Source organism: Periplaneta americana, chromosome 10 (assembly GCF_040183065.1).
Source record: "Periplaneta americana isolate PAMFEO1 chromosome 10, P.americana_PAMFEO1_priV1, whole genome shotgun sequence".
Taxonomy (NCBI): Eukaryota; Metazoa; Arthropoda; class Insecta; order Blattodea; family Blattidae; genus Periplaneta; species Periplaneta americana.
This window is the reverse complement of record NC_091126.1, coordinates 85520063-85546644: the sequence shown is the minus strand read 5'-3', so window position 1 is coordinate 85546644 and position 26582 is coordinate 85520063. Positions and strand designations below refer to the sequence as shown.

The window sequence follows — 26582 nt, the reverse complement described above, 5'->3', positions numbered from 1 at the left end:
TCGTCAGTTTGAGACTTATGCTGTGCTCATGTAATATATTAGTTACAAAATCATAGTTTATAAATTAGTACTAGATCAAAAAAGGCAGTGAACTTAAAAAATAGAAAAGTAACCATAGTCAAATTGTGTATTGTGTCTTCTTGGCGGATGTCCCCCACCTCATTGTAACACAATTAAAATAAGTTATTTACGTACTTTCTAATGTATATAAAATAAGAGAAGTAAATTTAAGTACTGTAACTATGCATTGCAACAAGTATAAACGCTTTATATTGCTTATAAATAGACTTATAATTATATTATTTTTTTTATATTTCCAATAACCAAATAAATGGAATAGATTGACTTATGTTACTTTATACATGTTAGAAACTACGTAAGTAACTTATTTAAGTTATATTAAAAAGAAGGCAATGTTTGCTAAGAGGAGACCTATGTGCCCAATGGTATTCTATGTGCCCAAACACTCTACAGGCCTGATGAAAGAAATGTTGATATAGACGATTTTAATATGGCAGTGATATGGAGAACTATTAAGTAATTTCGTGTCATAAAAAAAAGAGAGTGCCGACTTACACCAAACTGCTACAAATCATAAATATATTTTGCATGGAAAATTAATTTCTTGTGAAGAATACTACATAGGTCTGGATTTAGATGGAACAGAAGCATGTGGAAAAACAAATCTTAATTGATCTGACACATTGAACATTGTCAGGGAAGGCACTTACGTAGAATTAAAGCCCTAAGGAAGGGAGAAAGTAAGAAAAAAAGAAAGAAAGAAAAGAAGGAAGGAAGAAAGAAAAAAAGAAAGAAAGATACGGTTATTTTATCTGAACTAAAATTGGTTGGATAGAAGTTTGGCATTCAAATGTGTTGGCAGTGTGATGATGTAAAAGGGTTATGAATGTGCGTGTGCGTGAATATGTGTGTGCATGTGCACACGGGCAGACGGGTGGGGGTGTGTGGGTGTGTGTGTGTGTGTGTGTGTGTGTGTGTGTGTGTGTGTGTGTGTGCGTGCGTGTGCAACTGTTGAATATTTGTATAAAATTATAAGGTACCTACTAAAAAGAAAGGAGAAACACAAAAGTTTTCAATGTATTCAATGTAAAATATTATTGATGCAGATTTTAAGAACATGAATTTAAGACTCATATTTGAACCCCAGTTACACCTTACAGAATTACCATATCATAAGAGATGTAGCAGAAATAACATTTTACCTTATAAGCAATAGTCCACGAAACTTTGGATCCAATATATCTTTTCTTCCATTGTTGAACTACAAGTCCCCTTTCTTCCAACAAAGAACAACATACTTCACGCAGACGACGACAAGTTAGAGCCAGGTTACACAAACTGAAATCATGAACAATGCAGACTTTACATCAAATCATACAATTATGCAATCAGTAGGCCTATCAGTGCTATAATAGATTCATTTATTGAACTTTTCATATATTATATCCAATTTTGAAATGTAAATGATCTACTTGTTATAAGAACAAGGATATTTCAATCTTGTAATATGTCCAATCTATTTTATCTCCATTTTTATCCAATTTATTTTGATAAAGGAAAAGTTGCTACATATTGATTACAAGAACAATGATATTTTTCTATGCAAAAGAAAACATACAGTAAAACCTTGGATTACGAGTAACTCAGTTTGCGAGTGTTTTGCAAAACGAACGAACAATGAGGAAATATTTGTTTGATAAACGAGCGATGTCTTGCAATACAATCAGCATCATTTGTACGTAACTTACTTCACTTGCGAGCAACAGCAAGAGGCAATGGAGGGGATCTTGTCTGAGGAGGAAGAGGAGAAAAGAGCGGACGAATTCCTCGCTTCAAATGAGATTAAAGAGGTGTGTAAAAAGTGGGAAGCAGCACAAAATTTTGTTCAAATTCACCACTCTGATAAGGTTGTAGCAGTGAATGCGATAAATCTGTTTAATGACAACGCAATGTCACAGTTCTGCAAAATTCTCAGAACAAGGCAAAAGTAGGTGTCATTGGATAGGTTCTTAGTCAAAGCAAAAGATTCCAGGCAGTCAAGCAGTCTGAAGTGATTGTGTTAGTGATAGTGGAAATATTTTCTTTAAATATTCAAGAAGTTTACTAAGCAGTAAAACATGTGAAAGACACTCAATAACAAAATACAGTAAAGTAATTTATGTTGCACTACTGCATTGAATTTTACCCAAATTATACTGTACTTTATATGAATAAAAGTTGTGAAACGAATTAATCTGAGATTGCATTGTTTTCTTATGGCGAAAGTCGCTTTGATATATGAGTGTTTTGGATCAAGAGCACGTTTTCGGTATGAATTATGCTCGTAATCCAAGGTTTTACTGTACTAAAATATGCTCAGTTTCTTTCAATAACTCCAACGATCTAGGCCAGTGGTATTCAATCTATGGTACACATACCCCCAGGGGTATGCGGGTTTGTCTCAATAGGTATGCATTCCACTGACCCACTGACTGCGTATGTAAAAATGCTGACATATTTTATTATATTTGTTGCTAGAGTCGACGGCAATTCGGAAGGCGGTAGTCTGCTAGTGTTTGCGTTGAGAGAGACAAATAGAGAAGCAAGGCAGTGTACAACATTGCCACATCATACTTCATGTGCACGTGCAATACAAATAGCACAAGAGAGAATTTAAATTATCAAAAGACAATAATTACCTTAGCCATTGATTACTGTAAGCATGACACCAAACAAACCCTCTTTCCTTCACTAACAATATTCTTTGCACGGTTCTCATTCCCACACAACATGCTTCTACAGTCATTTCTTGCGCGTTGGCAACATTGCAGCCAGCATCAAGATGGCCGGCTGCATTCTGCTCGTCAACGTTTTTAAAATAATTATACGCTTTAAACACTATTTTCCGCGCCTGCCTGTGCAATACGTGTCTTTTTACAGTTTCTTCTTCCATTTATTTATCTTACACACACACAGTAAATGTTAGTTTTACTTATTCAATGTATTGAAACACTCACACGTGAACAAACGAACTCGGGAAGTACTTGTTATAGACTGATTCCAAGTGGTTCTACTGTACAAGCTTGTGACATCACATACCAGAAATGCTACGGCACATATAGCAGCTGACTGCCTCCCAAAATGTCGTCTGGTCTAATTATTTCAGTTTACATATTTTCATTGTTTCCTGTTATTTCTCATATAATTACAATGTAGTTTGGGGGTGTAAAGGACAAAAAAAAAAATCATTTTACGGGTACACTAGCAAAACAGATTGAATACCACTGATCTAGGCTATATCAATAAGTGTAACATAAAACCACAAATCCCTATGTACTTCTTGAAACATTCACTCTCAAGAGTTCAATTACAAGTGAAAGGAAATCTCATTAAAAGAAAAATACGAGGCGTGACCATAAAGTAACTTTCCTACTCGTCCCACAGCTAGCAAACCATATGTTGCCCGAAGCGACTGCATGTACATGATAGAGTAATGTCCTGGCATGGTGCATGGGCTAGCGGAACTTCCCGAGTGTTCTCAGTAGCTTCGTTGCATTGGTTGAAGATGGACTTTCCTATTCCAGCTCCCGCCGAGTGTGAAGTGCGGTCAGTGAAAAAGTTTTTGAGTGCACAGGCCATAGCGCTGATTGAAATTGATCGTCAGCTGTGCCAGGTCTATGGGCAAGCAGATGGCGCATTGCTGCTGTAGACAATTTTCAGCAGAATGCCAAAATGTGCATGACGAGGAGCGCAGTGGGAGGCCAACCATCATCACAGACGACCTTGTGGAGCAACGCAGCATCTGCTTGCTCATGACGTTAGGCCCATAGACCTGGCAGAGCTGACGATCAATTTCAATTGGCGCTATGTTCTGGGCATTCAAAAACTTTATCACTGACTGCACTTCACGCTCGGCAGGAGCTGGAATAGGAACATCCATCTTCAACCAATGCAACGAAGCTACTGAGAGCACTTAGGAAGTTCTGATAGCGCATGCACCATGCCAGGACATTACTCTATCACGTACACGCAGTCACTTCACGCAACATATGGTTTGCTAGCTGTGGGACGAGTGGGAAAGTTACTTTATGGACGCGCCTCGTAATTACATACCTGAAAGAGTCCAAGAAACGACAGACATGACGCAGTACTTCAAATGGAAGCTGACACAATGCAAGGTGCTGTGAAGATATCAGTGACCAATCCTGCATATCTTCTGAATTCTGTACATTAAATCCAGGAAAATTATGAGCCTTTTTCGTTGTTGATTGGACAGCACTTGTAAATTTTGGGCAGCGCTTCAACACAGGAATTTCATAAGGAACAAATGGCTTCACACCAAAACTCTCAAGAGTATCATTATGTATCACAGTAGAGCCTTTCACCATTGGATAAAATCGACGCAAGCTATACATGCAACCGTAATGTGCTAGTGGACAACGGTGTTCTAACCATCCATTCAGTCCACCATGAATATCACTATGAACATTCTTGTAATGCCAGGAATATTCATCTCGACGGAATTCTTGAGCACATAGAAAAGTATACATGTTCTTTGGTTTCGTTTGGTATCGTGTAATGGATTCCAGAGTGAGATCCAAACCCAAAGATACAATCATTGGAGGACTGGAAGGCGGAGGTGGTATAATGGAGCTTGCATGATCTGTCATAGAGGCAGAAAATATTTCACTGACTTGAGTATTGTTAACAAAACACACACTGAAGTGTCCATTTTGTTCTTCATTATAAGAAGACTCAAATACGTTTAAGTTATCTGGCATGTTTTCTTTGTTCTCTTCCGTCATTTCTAAACAATTTAAATTTGATTCCATATTTAAACCTACTGACGTATCACTCTGACTGTTGTTTAAAATCCGTTTATTAGCCTGTGTGTACGAACTCTGACAAGTCCCAATTTCTGTCTGTTGTCTTAAAATTCCATTTAAATGAGTTGAAGGCGATCTGTTTGTGTATTCCACACCATTAATGGAACTTTCTTCCACAGTGGACGTCTCCGAATTAACCAAATCTGGTGAGCCATTGTATTGTGAAGTATGTGACTTTGCTGTAATGTGTATTAAGGAATCTGTAGTACACTCATCAAGATTTCCTCGTGTTACTTTGTAAAGTTCACTGCAGACACTGCTTTGAAGTCCTAAAATTAAAAAAATAACAATCAATAAATCATTAAAAAATAATTATTAAATATTTATAGATGCTAAATAATAATAATAATAATAATGATAATAATAATACATCATTATATCATATCAATATTATTGTAATTATTTTATTATTATATAATGCAATGTAGTGAATAACCATAACAAACAATTTCCTATCAACTTTGCACCACAAAATTTGTTAGTGAATACATAATTACATCTGAAAAAATTATATCCAAAATAATGCATTAAATTACTTCTTTTAACTTATAAAACAGTCAAGCTGTTAAATAATAAATCTGATATTTCCCATCACATAACACTTATTAAAATCAAACAATGTTACATGTACTGTATTATAACTAGGCTTGCAATATTCGTACAGCAAACGATGCTCTGGTTCACTCAGCATTTACTATAGAAGTAGACAGGGAGAGAGTGTCACGTAATGACAAGAATGCGCTCAGGTGTAGTAGGGTTGAAATAAAAAAATTAATGCATTTCATACTGCTTTTACTATGAAAGCATGATACAATAAATTATCTCCTTTATATATTATACACATAATATGATGACCAGTGATTTTTATTAACGTAAATAAATTATTGTATTTTTATCACCTACTTGTGTTCAGTAGCTACTATGATTAGCTTACATTGGATAATAATGTACAGTAGAATCCCCCTTAACTGGCACCAAAGAGACCACGAGATTTTGCTGGATAATTGAATAAATACCAGTATATACAAAAAAAAAGTTCGCATTTCATTGTGCCAAATGTTGAAACTGCAGCCATATGAAGCTTGTTTCTCTACCACTTGCTCATAACTGAATAAACATTAAAAACTGTGTGGATTTTTCTTATTAAAACACATCACACAACACAAATAATACACTAATTCTAAGTTCGAATATTCACTGAAAATTAAAGTTGGTGCAAACTTCCTAATGTGGCAACACTGACGGCCAGAACATAAGTAAATAAACATAAAAACTGTGTGAATTTTTTTTATTAAAACACATCACACAACACAAATAATACACTAATTTTAGGTTTGAATATTCACTGAAAATGAAAGTTGGCATGAACTTCCTAATGTGCCAAAGCTGACGGCCCAGACTGTAGCACTATGGCAGATTTAAACATTTTTTTTATTTTGCCCAGACAAAAGTGCAGTTGTTTTGGTATTGCCGGTTACGAGGGATTTTACTGTACATAAATTCGCAAATTATTTAATTTATTTTACTCTCCTTTGATTGTCACTCAAACATAGCTTGTAAGTACAGAAGCTTCCTTCACATCCATTGAGGTAATAGGCGCATATTTATAATAAAGAAAATCATTTTATAAGCACTAGTTGTTCATGTAATGTTTTTCGCTATTACAAAGTTGTTTCATTATTCGTCTGATGCAACTTCTTATTTATACTTTATATAAGTTACATAAAATCTTGTCAACATTTTCCGAGGTTCATTTTATTTGTGCTGTGATATGACTGTCCTTCCACAGTGACGTCATGTCACCCCTGATCACATATATAACAGATTGCTTATCCCTATGTTAAAATCAGCAGCACTTTGAAGAGAACAACTGCCAGGATCGCCACCTGTCCACCGTAAACAAACGCAAGATGGCAATACAGTCGCTAATGCAATTCAAATGGGAGTTATGACGTGACTCCTTATGTAACAACTAGATGGCAGCATAGTAAACCTGACAAAAGTTGTTACCGTCAAAGCCTATAAGGCTGAGCAGTCCATTATATATGTGATCTGGGATGTCACGCACATCCTCAGTCTTGAATCCTTGTACAAACATTGCAAACCTAATTATAACACAGTAAAATATTTTGGTTAAGTATTATATAAATCCTTAATTAATGTGATTCTTATTTCTTAATGAGGTGAGTCTGCATCTCAATTCGGGTACATATCTTCGTTCAGTGTAAGACTCAGAGATGGTTTAGAATTCAAGCAGTTTGTGTTATATTTCATTGATATAAGTGCAAAAAAAAATCCCTGCTCATAGAAATACATTGAAGGGATGCAGCTGTTCCAGTATTCTTTGGCCGTTATTTAGCACTTGCAGTGTACCCAACCCACCCAACCCAATAATAAATGACAGCAGAAAAGCTTAAATATTTTCACTCTTATTACATTTCATATTTGCATAGTTAATGGTAATTTATATAATTATTTATGATCTGATAACAAAAAAGAGGACAAATTAGAATCCAGCAAGAGTTAATGATGGACGGAAGACAACTAGCTAAAAATATGGACCTTCCAGCATAATGTCATTTGTATGGCTATCCTTGTAAAGAACTTGACTTCATTAGAAACATTCATTCATTATTCAATTTAAACTAAAAATTTCTGTCAATTTTAATGTTCTTTACAATTTGCTCAATTTGCCATGCCAAGAATTTTGCGACCTACACATGTCAAATATCACTATCATTTTATCTGCTACAATCAAAGCACCAGGCACAATGAGAGACTACTGTAGTATAAGGTGATTTATTTTTTGCAGCTAACAATGCTAATTCATACTATATCTCTAATGCCAATTTGTAGCATTGTATAATATTATGCATTATATTTGAGATTTTACTTCAATTTTCGGGTTTGTGTTAAAAAAAAATAGCTGGCTTGCCCTTACTCACATGATTACTTTGTTACCTAGTGTCGGTGAATTGGAGATGGTTTCAGAGCTTTGTTCGATTGATTTTGGTTGCAAATAGTGCAGAAGGAAAGAATGGATCACATAGATTTGAAACAAGACCATATTTAATTTACAATTCATTGTAATTTCGTTAGCTGACGGTTGTTTACAACAAGCTAAGCAAGATAAGAAAGATCTTAATATCGTCATGTTAGATATAACTCAGGCTTTTGATAACGTGGGTTTCGAACATCTAGAACAAACACTTAACAGGCAGCCTTTACCGACTTGCCTTTGCAAATTAATAAATACTTTAACCAAAGGAAACTTCACTACCATCCATTCTTCAGGTTCAAATCCTGATCATATCGAACTCAAAAGAGGGGTTTTTCAAGGATCTCCATTGTACACCCTCCTTTTTAATTTATCCATTGATTTCATTATTAAAGAACTGACAGAAAAACATATCATTGACCAATATGATTTCCAAATTAATTCCGTTTTAGACAGTCCTACTGCATCAGCATTTGCAGATGACATAGTTGTCATTGGTAAATCCATGAACGCATCACAAAAGCTCGTTATGATAGTTGCATCTTTACTTCAAAATATTGGTCTACAACTTAATGTTCAGAAATCGGCGTTAATTAATATTCATAAAGGAAAGCTACTTGAAAAGGATTTGTTTCTTCACCATGACTCTATATAAAGGCCATTGGACCAGAAGACACAATAAAATATTTAGGAATAACTTTCAATGATGAGCTGCAGTTTAAATCCAAAGAATTAATAGTTTCCCTTTGTAAGGATCTTGAACTTTTAGTATCGACACCTATGTTGCGGCCTGATCAAAAACTTAATATTGTTAATCAATATATCTGGCCCAAGCTCATAACCCCTGCAAATGGCTCCTTTACATAAATTATCTCGAAGTTTTTTGGAAGACATTGATAAGATCCTTCGAAGCTCTGTTAAAGAAATGCTTTTCCTCCTGACTGATATTCCAAATAGCATGCTGTACGCTAGTAAAAAGTAAAAAGAATGTCAGTTAATACGCACTTCGTGGGAAGCTTTTCTTCAACAATATAACATCTGTCTATCATTCATCAGAGCAGATAATCCGCATGTTAACATGATGAGACAGATGTCGAACTCAAATAATCGTGTGATTCCCTCTGCCTTTCTTTTCCTGAAAACTTTATTAAAGCTACAATTCGTAATTTTAGAGAAGAATTGCGGGGTCGTGAATATGAATCATGGAAGACCCTTTCAGGATGGGAAAAACGTGTTGAGATATACAACAAAGTAACAGCCGCCAACAGTTTTATTGCAAACAAGAAAGGGCTTTCGACTAGTGAATGGATATCTAGCCTGAAAATGACAGCAAATTTAACAGCTGTTCGTTCCATTCCCAGCAGATCTCTTGATGGTACCCGGTGCAGGCATGACTGCCCGGAGATTGAAACATCTTGGGATTCTGTGAACAGGGATTGCTCTTGAGGAACTCTAGAAATCATCTTATAAGATCCAAAATTGCTGCCAAATTAAGAAATAAGGGCTAGATAGTAGAAGAAGAAATCACCTGTCTACCTGAAAATGGGTCAATGAGACGAATCGATATTTTATCATACAATGCTGACACTAAACAGGGCATCATCGTGGACCTCACGATACATTTTGAAGTAGGATGTCATCAGTCAGCTGAGGTCCACCATGAGAAGAAGTCGATCTATGAGCCTACAGTCAACTATTTCAAGCTGAAGTATGCCTTAATTCACGTTGAGGTATTCAGCTTGCTCATAGGTGCTCGAGGGACGATACCAGTTTTTTTTTCGAAGAATTTCGATGGCAGTTTGCTCTGCCAACATCTCTGAGGGAAGACATTGTGATAATTGTGTTAAAAAAGTCCTGTCAAATCCTGATTAACCACATGGTGCCACATTAATAGCAATTGTAATTTTTCATGCCCTTTTCTTTGTTTGTTTTTTTTTTTAATTTAATAACTATGTTTACATACATATATTAAATTTTTTGAGGATATACTGAGTGCGTAAGGGTTACCCTCAATGTACAGTTTCTGTAATAAAATATTTCAAATTGTTCATTTTTAAATTTTTCAGCATTTTAAACTTGTCAGTTGATGGTCAAACACCATTCGCACCGACATCCTGCCTTGAGACAGAAATTGTTGCAATTTTCAGTCTTCATGGTTCAAACACTACCATCATTTTCACTTTTTCAATCAATTTTACATTTTCCTTTTATAATAAATTTATCCACGTTAAACAATTACACTATTGAAAACAAAAATAATTATTGCTGTGGTAACAAGGGACTGAGTGAATGATGGTTGTCATTGTTTGTAAGAAAAAGTGAATTCAAATGGTATTTATAATTACAGGGCCACAACATTATTAGACAGTACAGACACAAGATTTAATTTTTGAACAGCAAAAGCTACAACTACAAAACTATACAGGTTTGCTTTGAAAATATATGTATATGTAATTAAAAATTAAATCTTGTCACTATACTAATTATAACAGACAGGAGAGAGTGTGAAGCTCTCAAATTCCAATAGCTAACCCTGAATGTGGCTCTAATAACACTATTCAACAAGGTTTTCATAACATGGACAAGAATAACTATTTTTATGTAATTTGTATGTCCTGATTATGAATATGGCATTGAAAAAGTGCCTACACGTCACATTTTTTCAGAAACTTATGTTTTCTAGTTAGCGAATCGTATAAAAATGTGTTAAAACCTAGCCACTTTGAAAGAGGTTCTTTTCTTTAACGTCGATCTTTTACACAATTATATAGCATTTCCGTTCTTTTAAGGTACCATTTGAAACATACTTTCACTTTTGTGGGTTGAATGAGTGTTACCCTTAGCGATGGTTTATTGTTTTATTACCCTCATTATGCAAGCTCCAAGGGGGGTAGATCACATCTGGATATAACTGACTAAGGGAAAGGAGGAAATACGGTCGCTGTTGTACCGTTAGACAAAAAATGAATAATTCAGCGATTAGTTCTGATTGTGGAAGTGTTGTGAGCGGTACTAGTTATTCTGTAATAGTGTTAAATTGATAGCAATCGTCGTTCCCGTAAAAATTTTCCAAATAGTTTCTGCTATGTTTGTGGGGAATTAACTTTGAAATCACAACGTCGATAAAGAACAGAGAATGTAAAAAAGGCATATTACTTGTATTTTGGCTATAAAGTGGGTGAACAAGATAAAAATTGGTCACCACACGTGTGTTGTGTAACATGTTACGTGAAGTTAACAGAGTGGTTGCGGGGAAAAAATAACAATGATTTGGCGAAGCTCACCAGTCATCTGGAAGATTGTTACTTCTGCATTATCAAACCACAGGAATTTTCAAGGAAAACTAAAGATAAAATTGTGCATCCTAATTTCCCACCAGCCATAATACCAGTGCCACATTCTCCTGAACTTCCTATCCCTATCCCTCCGCCCAGTGGGGAAGATTATGTCATTCCAGAGGAACACGAACTATCAGAATCCTCAGACTACCCTTCAACTTCCGCTGATCCCACCTACATTCCCGAACATCATAGAACACCACATCTGATACGACAGGCAGAACTTAATGACCTAGTTAGGGATTCAGGTCTTTCCAAGCAACACGCTGAACTATTAGGTTCTAGATTACAAGAATGGAACTCATTAGCAAAAGATACCAAAATTTCCGTGTTCAGAAAACGAAATGATAAACTGACTAGTTATTTTGTAATGAAAAATTCTGTTTGTGCCTGCGAAAATGTGAACAGGCTTATGAATGAATTAGATATTCAATATAATTCAGAAGAATGGAGAACTGTTCATCGATTCATTAAAACTAAGCTTAAAAGCAGTTTTATTGCACAATGGCAATACAAAATGTTCCATCAGTGGCTCATTCAGTCACTATGAAAGAAACTTATGAAAACATGTCACTAATATTGAATGCAGTAAATTGTAATGAATATCGCTTGGCAATTTGTGGAGATTTGAAAGTAATGGCTTTGTTGCTTGGATTACAATGAGGGTTTACTAAGTTATGTTGTTTTTTATGTTTGTGGGACAATCCAGCAACAGCACAACATTATGTGGTGAAGAACTGGCCTATCACAGAAGGTTATATTCCTGGTGAGCGTAATATTAAATATCCTCCGCTAGTGTAATGTGAAAAAGTACTTCTTCCTCCACTGCATATAAAACTAGGGCTAATGAAAAATTATGCGAAAGCTCTAGATAAGAGTGGAGAAGCCTTTCAACACTTAAAGACTCTGTTCCCTAAAATCAGTGATTCTAAATTAAAAGAAGGTATATTTGTCGATCCACAAATTAGAAAACTTTTTAAGGACAGCATTTTTGAGAAAAAAATTAACCCCAAGGAATTAACAGCATGAAAATCTTTTACATCAAAGGGCTTTTAGGGAATCACAAGGTAGAAAATTATCGCCAATTAATAGATATGTTACTAAGAGACTAAAAAAAAAAAAATGGCCTGCAGTATGTCACTGAAAATCCACTTCTTACATTCGCATTAGGACTTCTTTTTGCTGAGAGCTTGGAGACTGTAAGTGATGTGCAGGGAGAGCGATTTCACCAAGACATTGCTACAATGGAGCAACGGTATCAAGGAATATGGGTCCAGCGATGATGGGCGATTGTTGCTAGTTTTTAAAAAGGGAAGATTCCAGTTCTCATAAGAGAAAAAAATGAAGGTATTTTTTTATCTTTCTCTATTTTATTGCACGAAGAGTGGCTTTTATAAGTCTTAATAGCTGATCAGTTACTGATGTATCAGTTTTATTATAACTAAGGTGCCCTTGAAAATTTTCACACAAAAAATGAGAATAAAATAATTTTTAATAGGTCAAAAATGCTGATTTTTCAATGTATCAAGTAAGTATCTATAACACAAAAGCGTGACGTGTTACGAACTTTTCATTGTCATTTTCGTGTTCACCACATGCAAATTAGTTAAGATCAGCCTTTTTCATTAATGTTATGGAAAAAAAGTTCAAATTTGTTGAGTAGTGTAATTTATTTAATGCTTTTAAAGAAATAATTTGTGTACAGAGTTTAAAATTGTATATACTGTACTCCTTAAGATGTCTTTGTATCCCCAGATGAATACCACTGGGATAAAATATTACAATTATCAGTTAAATAATTGCCTTCACATTGTTACGTTTTCTGTTACATTCACATAAAACAATTAATTTTGTTTACTATAAAAGAATTATTTTAGACAGTTTCCAGTTTGTCACGAAAATTTTGGAGTTCTGTGGACATTAAACAAGATGGTTATAAATGAATTGTCATATATTTTCTGGTAATACTTTGAAATAAAAAAGTATTTATTGTGGGAAATTAAATGTTGTAGCCTATAGTAAGCATGTTTCCATGAATGGGTTACACTTAACCCGATTATTTTATTATGTTGGGGGAAGTGAATATCATGGAAGAATGTAATTCATTTAGGTATTATTAATAGTGTTGTTAATTTAAACTCCGAAATAACAAACATTTTTTAACTCTTGAAGTGTTTGTTGTACAGTTTTTACCATTTTCACTGTCTCTGTTTTCAAAATGTTTAATTATGTTTTCTTTCTTCACTAATAATTAAACTTATGTTTCACAAAAAACAGTTTAATGTTGCTCTAATTTGTGTACTGAGAATCATGTTTTCACATGCTACTTGCGAAGTTCTTTTACCAGATTACGTAATAAATATTTCAGGATATAAATGTGTCATTTTTCAATATAGCCCCCTTTTTATGCAATATCCCATTATTAATTGACTTTCGTAATAAATAAAACATTGAAATCAGTGCATTTGTTCATGTTACAAATTCTTTCTTCAGGAGAAAGTCCGTATCTTCAAAATGGCTGGAGATAACTGCATTTGGAGCGAGGGGGGAGAAATACAATTATCCAAGTTTAAACTTGTCTTCACGCACTTCTTCAGGAAGCACACTATCATTATGAATACTGTATATCTATTTAATGCATAAAAAAGGCAATTTTATATAATTTAAATAATAACTCAAAACATTTTCCCTTAGAATTTGAAATGTCATATATGAGCATTAATCCACTAAGTCTGAACTGTACACTTTTTGAGTAGTTATCCTACTTGATAAACTTATCTCACTGAATGCTATCACAATTACTCTTTCACCAGAGGATAAAATAAAAGTCCAGGGACAAACACACAGTCCCATAGAATTGAGGTAAATATCCATGCACACAGAGAATCGAACCAGAGACCGCTTGGTTGGAAAGTGTATGCACTATCCACTGAACCTTAGTGGTTAACATACATACTGTCACAAATACTTCATGAAAATCACAAGTAATTACTGTATGATGAATTTAAAGTCTATTTTCCATAACTTCATAATGAACTAAACATCAGTACTGGCTTAAAAAGTCACAAATGATAAAAACAGAGCACCTATCAATGAATAGTGTGATAGAATTCTAAGATGAGTAAGTACTCTATGATTTTCTGCTTTGAGCATCTACAAGAGAACAATCAATCACATGCTTTGACCATAATATTTATGTTATATCAAACTTTGGTAATAGATATAAGGAAGACAAACCAGGAGGAGCTTTCTTGCAATCCCACATCATTTCGTCTTCTTCAGCAACACTGGAAGGAGCTACAACAGGTACAAATCCTTCACTTGACGGCCAGGATTGGAGAGGCACTGCTGGAAAACATTTTGTCAGGCTGTTTCGTAGTACACGTCTCGTTCGACGTGGCACTTTCATCCATTCATTCAACATCCTCTGGTCACGCAAAGCCAATGCTATATCTGTTACAAATTTTTAAATCTCTGTAATAACCACTATTACTGTTAGTCACAGGCTTTCAACACATGTTTATAAATAACTATTTCTAAGACCCTTCTATTTACAGCTTTATTTTGCAAGTTTTTTGTCTTTGCGAAAAGAAAATTTTATTTTATTCATGTTTTGGTACACACACTCGATTTTTATTTATTCTGAGTATATTTATGAAAGAAAATCTCACTTTTAATTTTTAAAACTATAATAGGGTTTAAAATATATAAGTTTATATTAATTTGATTTATTTTTTCCTCAGTGATCAATGATCATTGCCTCTTGGATTCCGAAAACACATAAATATTTTTAAAATATATATGAGCAGGTGATTTGCAAAACTATCCTTATCCGCAATATAACAAAATAGTTTACATATGATTATATTAGTGTTTGTACATGTTGATATTTTGTGTCAAAACCATCTCTTTCCTATAAATCTTCACTGTGAAATATGAGTGCTAATGCAAAAGTCTCCTTTTCCAACTTGCTGTGCATAGCAGAACTTCCCTCATCCATGTAACTAATTCTGTAACCGAACTCTCCTTTTCCTGTACTTGTGTGTTGTTTATATAATGCTGTGAAAATCTGGCCTTTTCCTTCCCAACTATCAGTGTGCGAGATATTCGGCACTTCTATCACTACTTTTATGCAAATTCGAACAAAGTAGATTAAGACTGATGTATTTTGAAGCACACTTCTCAGCGCATCACACAGAGAATGTCTCAAGCAAAAGTACCAAACATCAGCAAACAAGTACTACCTATGTAATACTAAATAAGGGCCAATAAAGGTAGTGTATGTGCTGACAACTTGCCTATTTTGGAGATATCCAGATACCTTGTCCAAAACTTATGCAGAAAACATTCAGGCACTGGACTTTCTCCTAAAGAAAAGAGGAATGGTGATAGATTCTCTAAAATACATGAGACAAAGGGAAATGCAGTTAAAGTGTCCATTAAGGAATTACACCCAGCTGAAGAATATCATACTAATACATTAATATAATTTGAACTGATTTTTGTGTCAAAACTATCCTAATCCAACGCATTTGTTGTTAAAACTGTCATTTTCCTCTGGTTTGCTACAAAACTGTCCTTTTCTAAAATATTATATGAAATAACTCTATAACTTTAGGAGAATATTCATGAAATGCCTGGAAAAAAACTAATTTAATTGCAATTTTACACCAAAAGAAGGTTCATTTCATTATATCTACAGTTAAATTTCTCATGTTACAAAATTTTCATGTTCAGTGGGAAATCATCTATGATGGATAAGGACAGTTTTGCAAATCATTTGCTCATATGTAGCTTAAATAATGCTCAGGATTTAAAAATGAAGCCATTCAAATGTTTAACAACAGTATCTTATTGCTTCAAAGCTTCACACATGATACGAGAAATAAATCATCAGAACATAATTTTATCATTATCGAATATTAACGCAAGAATTTGACTGTCAAATATGAGTTCATCATTAATAAAACTAATACGCACTCTCAAATCTCTGGTTTAGAAATGACATTTCTACCAAGGAAAGATTAAGAAAGCGTACGTCTTTTCAATCTTGTCTTCTGTCTATAACATGATGTATAGCAGAAAGAGAAAAAAAATTCATCCTATCTTATTACAGCTATAACTCATTAACCTACACAAAAATCATATTTCAGAGCATAATTTTTGTCATTTATAATTTCATCTATTATTCTATGATCAACATTGAAAAGTATAAGTCTAATGTAACTTCTATTTCCATCACTGATCAGTTATCAGAATGCAAATGAGGACTTTGCATACTAATATTGATATAAACTCTGGACTTTACAGTGATGTAGTGTTTTTATATTTACATATTTGTAAGTAGGGTTGTCAGTTTAACTAATTAAATAGTGCAGTTATTGAACAATAACATATTTCAGTTAAATCTTCAAATAGGATATAAGCACTGGGCAGTTGAATCAAATTCAATCAGAATTCGTAAAGCTCGTTATATTTTTCAGTCTACTTAATCCTTTGTCAGTACATGATATGCAAATAGTTCTGAACTACCATAAAAATCCTGGCTGACCTCTTTTTTATGAATAAATATAAGTACTTTCATTAACAAGACTAATTTATTTAATATTGTAAATGCATACAATACTAAAATTATGTCACATAGGTGGAAAAGATATGAGGAATCCAATGCAAAAAGGAGGAATGTCGTAAATTAAAAAAAAAAAAATTGAGATGAAGGTTCAGTATTATAGACAAAGGGAGTAAAATACAATACACTTTGTCGTAGGCCTACTGCAAGAAAGACAATAGTTCCAGATCTACATCGTGTTGACAAATTGGTATACAACACAAAAAGGGGAAATGTCAGAGTAAAAGAGTATAAAAAAGGGGACTGTCATGGCATTACTGTATGTCGCGACTAAGGATTCATTTGTTTACGAGAATTATATGTTGGTAGTGATGTTTAGACATTTTCTGGTGTGTAATTTATTGTTATTTTTTTTAATTTAAAATCACGTCTAATCATGGCATCTTCAGAAGACAGTGAAGGTGAGTGCACCAGTCTAAAGAAAATAAACATAGGTACAAGGAAACATAAAAGTTACAGGAGAAATAGTGATGTAATGAAAATGTTGAGATTATCAAAGCATGAAACTGAACCAGACTGCAAGTGCAAACGTTATCTGTGTTTTGAGGTCATTCCACAACAAGAAATTAAACGCATTGTTAAAAACTTTAACGTTTTGGGATCTGTGGATGAACAAAACGCATATCTATGTAGATTAATAACCGTTCATTCAATTCAGAATCGTACACCACGAAACCCAGAAGAAAATTCTTTATTCCATGATAAGTCTTATTCATACAGAGTGAGAATCGTCGAAGAATTGCTGTATGCTGTATGCTACAAGGCATTCAGAATCTACAAAAAGCTCTAAAAACTACTGGGGCACCACCGAAAGATCGGCTATGCAAATATGACCACAAACATAGCAGAAAACCAAAAGATGTCGCAGACAGAGTGGTCGGACATATCAACTCATTCGAGGGATGGCAGAGTCATTACAGTAGGAAGAAAAGTGAGAGATTTTATCTCCCAGATACACTAAATATTAATAAAATGTACAAAGAAGTAAAACTGCCACTTGTTTCATATGAATATTTCAGAAAGATCTTCAATTCGAGATTTAATATCGCATTTGGCTATCCACGCTACGATACATACAGTGCATGTGATAAGTATCAGGCTAATGCCTCCTGCCTGAGAAGCTTTATCAAGGCAATAAATATAACTTTTACTTTTAAATTTTTCTAAAAGCTGATAAGTAGTGATACCAATAATAGTTCCTTTTATTTCAGATGTATTACCAATTTCATGGGATAAATTCAAAGATTTACAACACCTCACGCAGTTTTCTTGTGCAGATGCAAGAGAATATTACAACAAACTCCCTCACAAAGGTTCTTCAGTGTGAACTAACATAGAGTAAACAGATCTTTGTAAGATTACTGACATTCCTTCTTTTTGTTTTTTATTCTTTACATTAATGGTTGACATTCCTTCTTTTTGTCATTTATTCTTTGCATTATCGATGAAAAATTATTCTGGTAATAAGGATTAGTTTTGCAAGAGCCATAGTTTCCTACATATCATTTCTGAAATATGTGTTGAGAAATACAAGAGTTATATTTGCTCAATGTCCTGTAATATGGTTAATGTGAATGTTGAAGACATAGGGTCAGAGATTATTTTTACATTTATTCTCCCCGGTGACATTAAAACAGCTAGTAATCAATAAGTTATTAGACATAGCTAACCCAACAACTGCAATACAAAACATATTCGAACATTATTTAGGTAAGGAATATTCCATCTAATGCATCAGATGTCTCCTTAGATATAATTTAATTTCTATTTGTCATATTGTGTGTAGCATTAAACAGTTGAAATGTTATCGGAGGTGAAAAAGTTAAGTGAGCAGAATCACAACAGGAGAGAGAGATCCTCCTCAGATTGTCTCTGTTAAACCCCTATAGATAACACAGGAGTTTTGTTGTGTTTTATTCATTGTGAAAACAATATCTATTTACTACAAGTGTTATCCGGAAATAACCATTATATTAGCAGTAACTTTTTAGTAGGTTATTTTACGGAGCTTTATCAACAGCTTAGGTTATTTAACGTCTGAATGAGATGAAGGTGATAATGCTGGTGAAATGAGTCCGATGTCCAACACCAAAAGTTACCCAGCATTTGCTCATATTGGGTTGAGGGAAAACCCCGGAAAAAACCTCAACCAGGTAACTTGCCCCAACCAGGAATCGAACCCCGGCCACCTGGTTTCACGGCTAGATGCGCTAACCGTTACTCCACAGCAGTAACTTTCAGGGATGGATTCAAGAATAATAAATTTGCAAAAATGTATTTTAAAGAATGCTCAATCAAACAACATTGTGTCAGATTGTTTCGTGATAATAGTAATATTATTGACAAAGATTGCACTTGTTCAAAACATGTGAAGGCTTTCAAAACCATTGTTTATCGAATGTCACTACATAATAAAATAGACACAGGACACTCGTATTTCATACTGGTGCATGAAAAGTATCAGGTAAAGTTAAATTATAATTAATATCCAAAGTTACATTTCACTCATTTAACAGAATTATTTACCTATATAGTTCACGTTTCATTAACAATGGCAGGGATACTAATCTGTTGTAGCATTCCATGAAGTACAGTTATAACCAGAGCAAAAGAGGCCTGCTCACTGCTTCAGTTTGCACAATAACGTCACTGTCATCACTTACGAAGTGTTAAGTTTTTAGGAGAGAAAAGGACATATGGTTAACAATTTCTCTTGAAAGGTAGACTGAAAGAACAGCAAAGTCGGTTGGACGAACTGAACAGTACTGATAACATTTATAAAGACTGCAGAAAAGTGCAGAAAAGCAGGAGCAAAGTTACAATATCTCGTATGTAACGAAAATAAAGGAAGATAGAGCCTAATTGGATGATTTCGACCAGTGTGTTGTGGAGAGGAAGTTTCTGGAATATTTTGAGCTAAAAATATAATTTCAATGTCGGACAATCTATTGAATGTGGTTAGGAAAGAAACTGGATTTAATGTGGGGCAGAGGAAGAAACATCTTGTAGAAGTCTCATAGGCCTGTATGAATATAAGTACTATTGTGGAAGTCTTAAGAATATGGAATTTCGACATAGGAAGTACAAAAATAAATGTCTTGTGCTTGTTGACTGTGAAAAATTGTTGCACACAATGCAGTATATTGAAGACATTAAACAATGATAAAAGCCATGAAGCCTACAGTGTACACAGACAAAACATGGATATACAGTAGAGCATATATTATCCGAAACAATTGGTGATTGGGGGGGGGGGGGGGGTTCGGATAACCGATCATTTACGAAAACAAATTATACCAGTGTCATAGGAGCAGTATGAAACAAAGAAACACTGGTATTAAACACAAAACTGTACATACAGTATATATTTTGTATCACAGTCTTACAAATAAAACAGAGAACTGACTAGCCAAGTTTGACAGGTTCAAAATGGCCATTAAAGTAGGACTACAGTTTAGGAAAGGAAGTCCAATTTTTTTTTTTTTATTTATTTATTTTTTTGCTTCAGAGCTTAGACTCTTTTTTTTTTGCAGCCAAATCTCGCAAAAGTGGTAGTAGAACTTCTACATGGTGCTCACGCAAATTTGAATTTGCTGACGGGAACACTTTTGGTTAACCGATGTTCGGTTGATTGGTATTTGGATAATCTATGCTCTACTGTATACATATACTACAGTATATAGAAAAGTTTGCAAAATGACACTATGGTGATGGTGAATTCAAGTGCGAGATAAAGACTGATTTTATTTTTCATGCTGGGGTGAGAGATGGAATTTTTTAAGGGGACAAAACTAGTTTATGACTCAAAGTCCAACTCTGTAAGATTTTTATGGCAACATCAACAATACGGGGGACAAAGGCTAATTGGGATTTCCCAGTATCTGATAGGATCAAAAAACCTGATAGAACTGACATTTAACCCTTGTGGTGAATTTCAGTGGTCTGGAGGGCCTAATTAGTCAAATCCACTCTCCTTACCTCCACGCTATGGCCCACTGGGATCTTTTTAAGATGTGAAAGAGAGAGTGGTGTGCAGAGAGCAACAGGAAGCTACCGCATTTATCTTTCCCAAGAAAAACAGCGAACATGGCATGATGAGTCTTTGCACTGATTGAGAAACTGCTGAGAAGAAACTGCCTACTGAAGGATGCACTGGGAGGAAGGGTGAACGGGAGAAGAGTTCGGGGCAGAAGAAAATATCAAATAATAGACGACATTAAAATATATGGATCATATCCAGAGACTAACAGGAAGGCAGAAAATAGGAAAGATTGGAGAATGCTGGGTTTGCAATAAAAGACCTGCCCTTGGCCAGAACACTACGAATGAATGAATCAACAATACAAATTACTGCAGATTGTTACAGGAGAAACATCCCCAATTGAAAGGTACAACACCATCTTTTATAATGCATCCTATCACACAGTACAAGAAAATAAGCCCCTGACAAGTTCTATGCATATAGAAGATATTCGAAAAGTACTAATAAAAATTTCAAACCCGAAAGTGGAATTGTTAGAAATTGTGAGCTAAAAAACAGCTACCTACTTCAAGAGCAGACCGAAATTTGAGAGAAAAAGGTTTCACTATACCAACACCTGCAAAAATTAGTTATTTAAACTCAATAAAATAAAGTAAGTATTATGTCTCAAGCAATAATGAAAGAAGCAAAGGAAAATGTCAAAAGAGATATCACTGGAACAGGGAGTTTTTACTTATAACCGTATAAAATTGTTGGAAGAAGAATGTTGGCAACAGGATGGACTTACAAATGTGGAAATCGAGAAAGTGGTTATTGACTTTGATAGTAATGGCAATTCTGTCTGCATTACTGACCAGAATGAAAGCACTAGTAATGCTGAAACAGCTAGGACCCCTACTGAGAGAGTAGATGAAGAGGCAGAGAATAAATTCAGCATAGATGGAATGGAGCCCATTTAGTACTTCATAATTAAGAACAATAATTACAAGCAGAAAAGCAGAGAAGTTTTCTTCATCAAACTGTACATGACCCACATTCCAATTCTCAAGCATTTGTCAACAGATTAGTAGTGACCTTAATTCCAATTGGTAATCAAAAGTTGGTGAACCTATACAAACTTTTAATTTGTGAGTAGTATATTTCGAAGTAAAATATGAAAACATTACTAGACAGAGAGACACATTAAGTACATTCGGACTATTGTATTTCTGTCTAAATTGATGATTCAAGACAAATTACGAAATATGTCAGAAATGTAGTCTACATACCTAGCTGCCCTTCTTTTGCACGGGGGTTCGGCACATGAAATGGAACATGCATCTGGCGTTCCTGAGAACACACTGGCCACCGGTTCCACTCCATAGTACAGATGACCACGCTGGCTGGACATGTTTCTAAGTGTCTTGCTCTCTGATGGCGAATTAGAGTGACGGGACAGCCGTTACCTGCATTTATGCAAGCTACTTTCTCATTAGGACATAAGAGTCTATGTTCTGATAATTTGCAGGCATGGAAGCGGAATCCACAGTTCAATTCACAAGCTACGATCTCGCAGCTCTGGTTTAGTGTTGGCTGAACTGCACACTTGGTCACCTTGATGCAGGTGTTGCAGTGTGAGTGGCCCATTGGTGCGTCCTCTTCAAGCTCACTGCTCTGTCCATTTTGGCAGTGTTCCATCAACACTCTCATTGTAGTCATTAAGATTTCCACATTCGATTCTTCACGCAAAAGTAGTTATCAACCCAAATATTTTCTGCAATTAAAAATACATGTAAGTTGTAGACTAAATCTAATTCCACTGAACCTTCAAATACACGTTCATCTGTGAGTGTGTGGCCGCATGTGGCAACTGGAAGCACGCTGTTTGCCAGCAGAGTCAGATATAGCCCCTTAAGTCAAGTGCACAGATTGCTCATGCAAATTACAATGACCACCTACTTAAGATAATGGACATATATGTATACTAAGATTTGGTTGTGTAAATATCAATTAATTCTGTAGAGTTAAAAGGTCTTAGGAACCATTTTGAATTGCAGTGTTGCCAAGCAGAAAAAATACTGACAAAAGAATAAGTATTGCTAAAGTCATTAAATACATGTACTTATAGGGGCACCAATATATGCAACCATTTTAAATCTCAACATGGGTTCATATTTTGGGCGTAAGTTTGACTTTTTCTTGGAATTGCCCACCAACCAAAACCTTTCCAAAGTGGGAGTAACTTAAATTCTACAAAGGCATGAGTAAATAATATAGGCATTAAGTGTAAAAATGGAAATGCTGTAAAGAAATACTGATAAAATCGTTATAAAATATGGTTAAATAAAATTAAATGCTGCGCTATCTTGTCTCTAATCAAGTGTTCAGGTTTGCGATAAAGATGAAGTTAAAACATATTTGACACGAAACACGTAAGAAAAATTTCAGATATTAACCACATATTATCCTATGATTGAGGTTCTGACTGATAAGCTTATATACATCCATTATCAGGCAATACATCTCACTTGACGAATGTTTCAGAAAGAGAACAATAACTGTTTGTATACATCTGTAGTCTGATTAGTGTAATATGTAGCTAGTCAGCAATGTATGCAATGGAGAAGGAAAGGAACTGGCCACCCTACCCCATTATCTCCTGGCCTAGTTGCCTCATAAGTGGTGGCTTCTTGGTATCACTTATGAGGTTCAGACCTGTGTTTTGACAGTTGACTAAACAACAACCATATTCCACTAGAACTGTTTATTTCATTTTATACACATTTATGAATACTTATTAGGATTCAAATAAGTAACAAATCCAAAACTGTGTTTATTCTTAAAAATGGAGTTATTATTACATATCTGCTAGGAAAATAATGTTGCCACTGACTAGTATTTCTCACATCCAATAAAAATTTTAATTCGAACTAGTAAGATGGCATATGTAGGCCTATTAAATTCATAAAATTATTTCCTTCCTGTAAATACTACAACTTTATGTTACTTAATTCATACAATGAGCAAACTTCATGTTTATAATCAGACGAAATGGATTCACAAAATCCAAGGTCAGTAATCAGTTCTAATTACGAATGTTTGATGACTGGACAAGATAGTGATGAAGTGATAAGTGATGAGTATGTTACTTGAGTAACAATCATGTGCAAACTTCATGACATTCAAAAAGCTCTATGCTGGAATTCGTCAATGAGATGTTAGTGTTATAATGTTACATTACGGTACTGAAAATCATATTGTAAAACCATGACTTTAAGCAGGCTATAAATTATTTTCCTCACTTTTTGACTTACAACAGCTCTTTTTTCCTACCTTTCCAATTTGGACTTTAAATTAAAATGATCAGAACACAAATTAATTCAGCTTTTTTCTAATGTGTTCTTCTTTAATTTTCCACGTCCGCTTTTTCTTCCTGTCTTATTACATAACACCGTGAATTCTGAATTACTGGTAATTAATTTTAACTCCAGAACTCTAAATTAGGTTTAGACTTTTGTGGAGCACATTAACTGTGTATAAAGGTATAGAAGTAGGAAGAACAAAAGAATAGCATCTGTATTCTAGGGACAACGAGGACGATTCTTCGTGCATACATGTTCTTCTTGAGTGATACCTGTATTACTTTAAAATTGTATAACAATTAGACATTACATAACACTGTTATTGATTAATTAAAAATATGATTGTAATTATAATTAGTATTTACTATGAAATAAAATAACAACACTCATTTAAACAAACATTCCTACTGTTCATCAATTTGATCTTGAACATGAAGACAAAGACACTACAGCGTAAATCTTGTTTCATAAGTATTCAAAACTGAATACAATGTTTAATATGCTTTATTTATTTTCGTCCAATGTGTGAAGTAGTGAAAGAATACGGTCCCAAGAATACAACAAAGGATCTTACCATACTAAGTATAACAATCGACCATACTACAATAACCTTAAGATATTTAAATTTCTGTCAGTAATAATATGCGTTTTTATTAAGATCATTCATATGATGATTCAGACGTTTATTTCAACACATTTATAAATAGGTGACATAACTGCTAACGAACAAATATTTCTGCATCTGTAATATAGCCTATATTCATCTTTCCAAGTGTTAAAATGATTATAATAAAATTGGTAACCAATGCGGTTCTATGTAGGCTAATGTGATTGCTAACCTCTTTAAATTGGAGACTGAAACATATAACTAAATAATTTCAAAACCCAACCGAAAAATCTTTAAACGTCAAAGTATCCTATTCAAACAAAAAGTGTGGTGGCAGTGACCTGCCAAGTCCAAAGTTATCTACACAACAAAAACATCGATTCCTTTGTCATGACAGCAAATTTTTAAATTTCGATTTCCAACTTCAGTATTTGCAAATTAAATTAATTTATCACACTACAACAAACCGTTACAAAGCCTGAGCCGTCTTAAAGTTTCGGAAGAAGTAATAAATAAACAGAAATTACTCAGTGTAATAAAATATATGAAATCAATTTTACTTTCCCAACTTCACACGTGTATTTTATCCTACGTCCTTAGTTTTTCATTAATAATTACTCACAAGTACAATTCTATACTACAATTATAACAGTCAAATTGATTTAACACAAACAAATATTACCGAATAATACATACATAACAGACAATACATTCACTCCGATTCACAGTTCACATGTACAGTACAACTCACAGCAAATCAGCAGAAGTCACATATACACACACACACACACACACTCTCTCTCTCTCTCTCTCTCTCTCTCACACACACACACACACACACACACACAGCCATAGATAAAACAAGTAATACAGAGAAATGTCAACGTGATCCATTGTGCGTGTGTACCGGTATAATCTGTGTTATAATATACTTTGGATAAACAATTTGTATTTAGGCTTATACATAAATATAAAATACCGTAGCTTCCTGGTTCAAATTTAAATAAATTTCAATAATAAATCATTTTACTACTAAAATAAATACGAGGCCATTAATCATTGAATGATGAGAAAATGTAAAACATACACCTTCAGAAAAATACAATCCCTAATATAAAACCGGTGAAAAATAAGAACGTCAACGTCAGTGTATCTTCATAAGATTAATGTATGAAACGATGATATTTTGTGGCAGTATTATAATTCCCTATGCAATTTAATTCCGCCGTATTGGAGATAATTTCCCTATTTGTCTCCATGACCAAATTCGCTATCCACAGAGCCCAACACATGGAACGATAGCAGTACCTGCCATACTACAGAGATAGCGCTGATACTGCAAGAATAACTTTTCAAAGTTGACAGCACAGGTCGACCAACATGAATAGCTCGGATAGGAACCATAGACAAATAAATAGAACGTATGTGTTGCCTCTAGATTTATAGCGGATATTATCAATCTTACTAATTTTGTTACTAGTATACTTTAATGTATAACGTAACATCACAGTCTAGTATACTGTCGCGAAACTCCATACGTTAGATAGGCAATTCCGTGGATGGATATTCACGGACTCTGAGATAAGGTGCGACCACAGTCTAATATATACAGTCGCGCAACTTCAACACTTTTTTTGCCAACATTCACGACACTAGCGCTCAAGCGGCAGGCAAGGCACTGGTCATAGGGTTGATACAGCCAACACGTGCTTTAAAGGTATGAGAGATGTTATAATAACGTTTTAATCATGCGTCGGAATAAAGGCAATGGGTGCAATGACGAAAATTCCAGTAAAAACAA

General features: G+C 34.4%; 1 protein-coding gene across 5 annotated transcripts in view; it reads right to left on the bottom strand.

Moving 5' to 3' along the window:
• The window catches only part of LOC138707852 (F-box only protein 30-like), a 44125-nt gene extending 18549 nt beyond the window's left edge, over positions 1-25576 (bottom strand). Inside the window, exons 1-5 of one of the 5 annotated variants that reach the window (XM_069837834.1) lie at positions 25464-25576; positions 22102-22586; positions 14460-14675; positions 4114-5155; positions 1224-1359 (exon numbers count right to left, since the gene is read on the bottom strand). In XM_069837834.1, coding sequence (XP_069693935.1) covers positions 1224-1359; positions 4114-5155; positions 14460-14675; positions 22102-22531 — 1824 coding nt within the window. In that variant the 5' untranslated portion in view covers positions 22532-22586; positions 25464-25576. Of the gene's footprint in view, positions 1-1223; positions 1360-4113; positions 5156-14459; positions 14676-22101; positions 22587-24145; positions 24265-25013; positions 25154-25463 lie in introns of those variants that run through there. The other 4 variants (XM_069837833.1, XM_069837837.1, XM_069837835.1 and 1 more) reach the window with 4 other exon arrangements.
• Positions 25577-26582: the final 1006 nt, after the last annotated feature.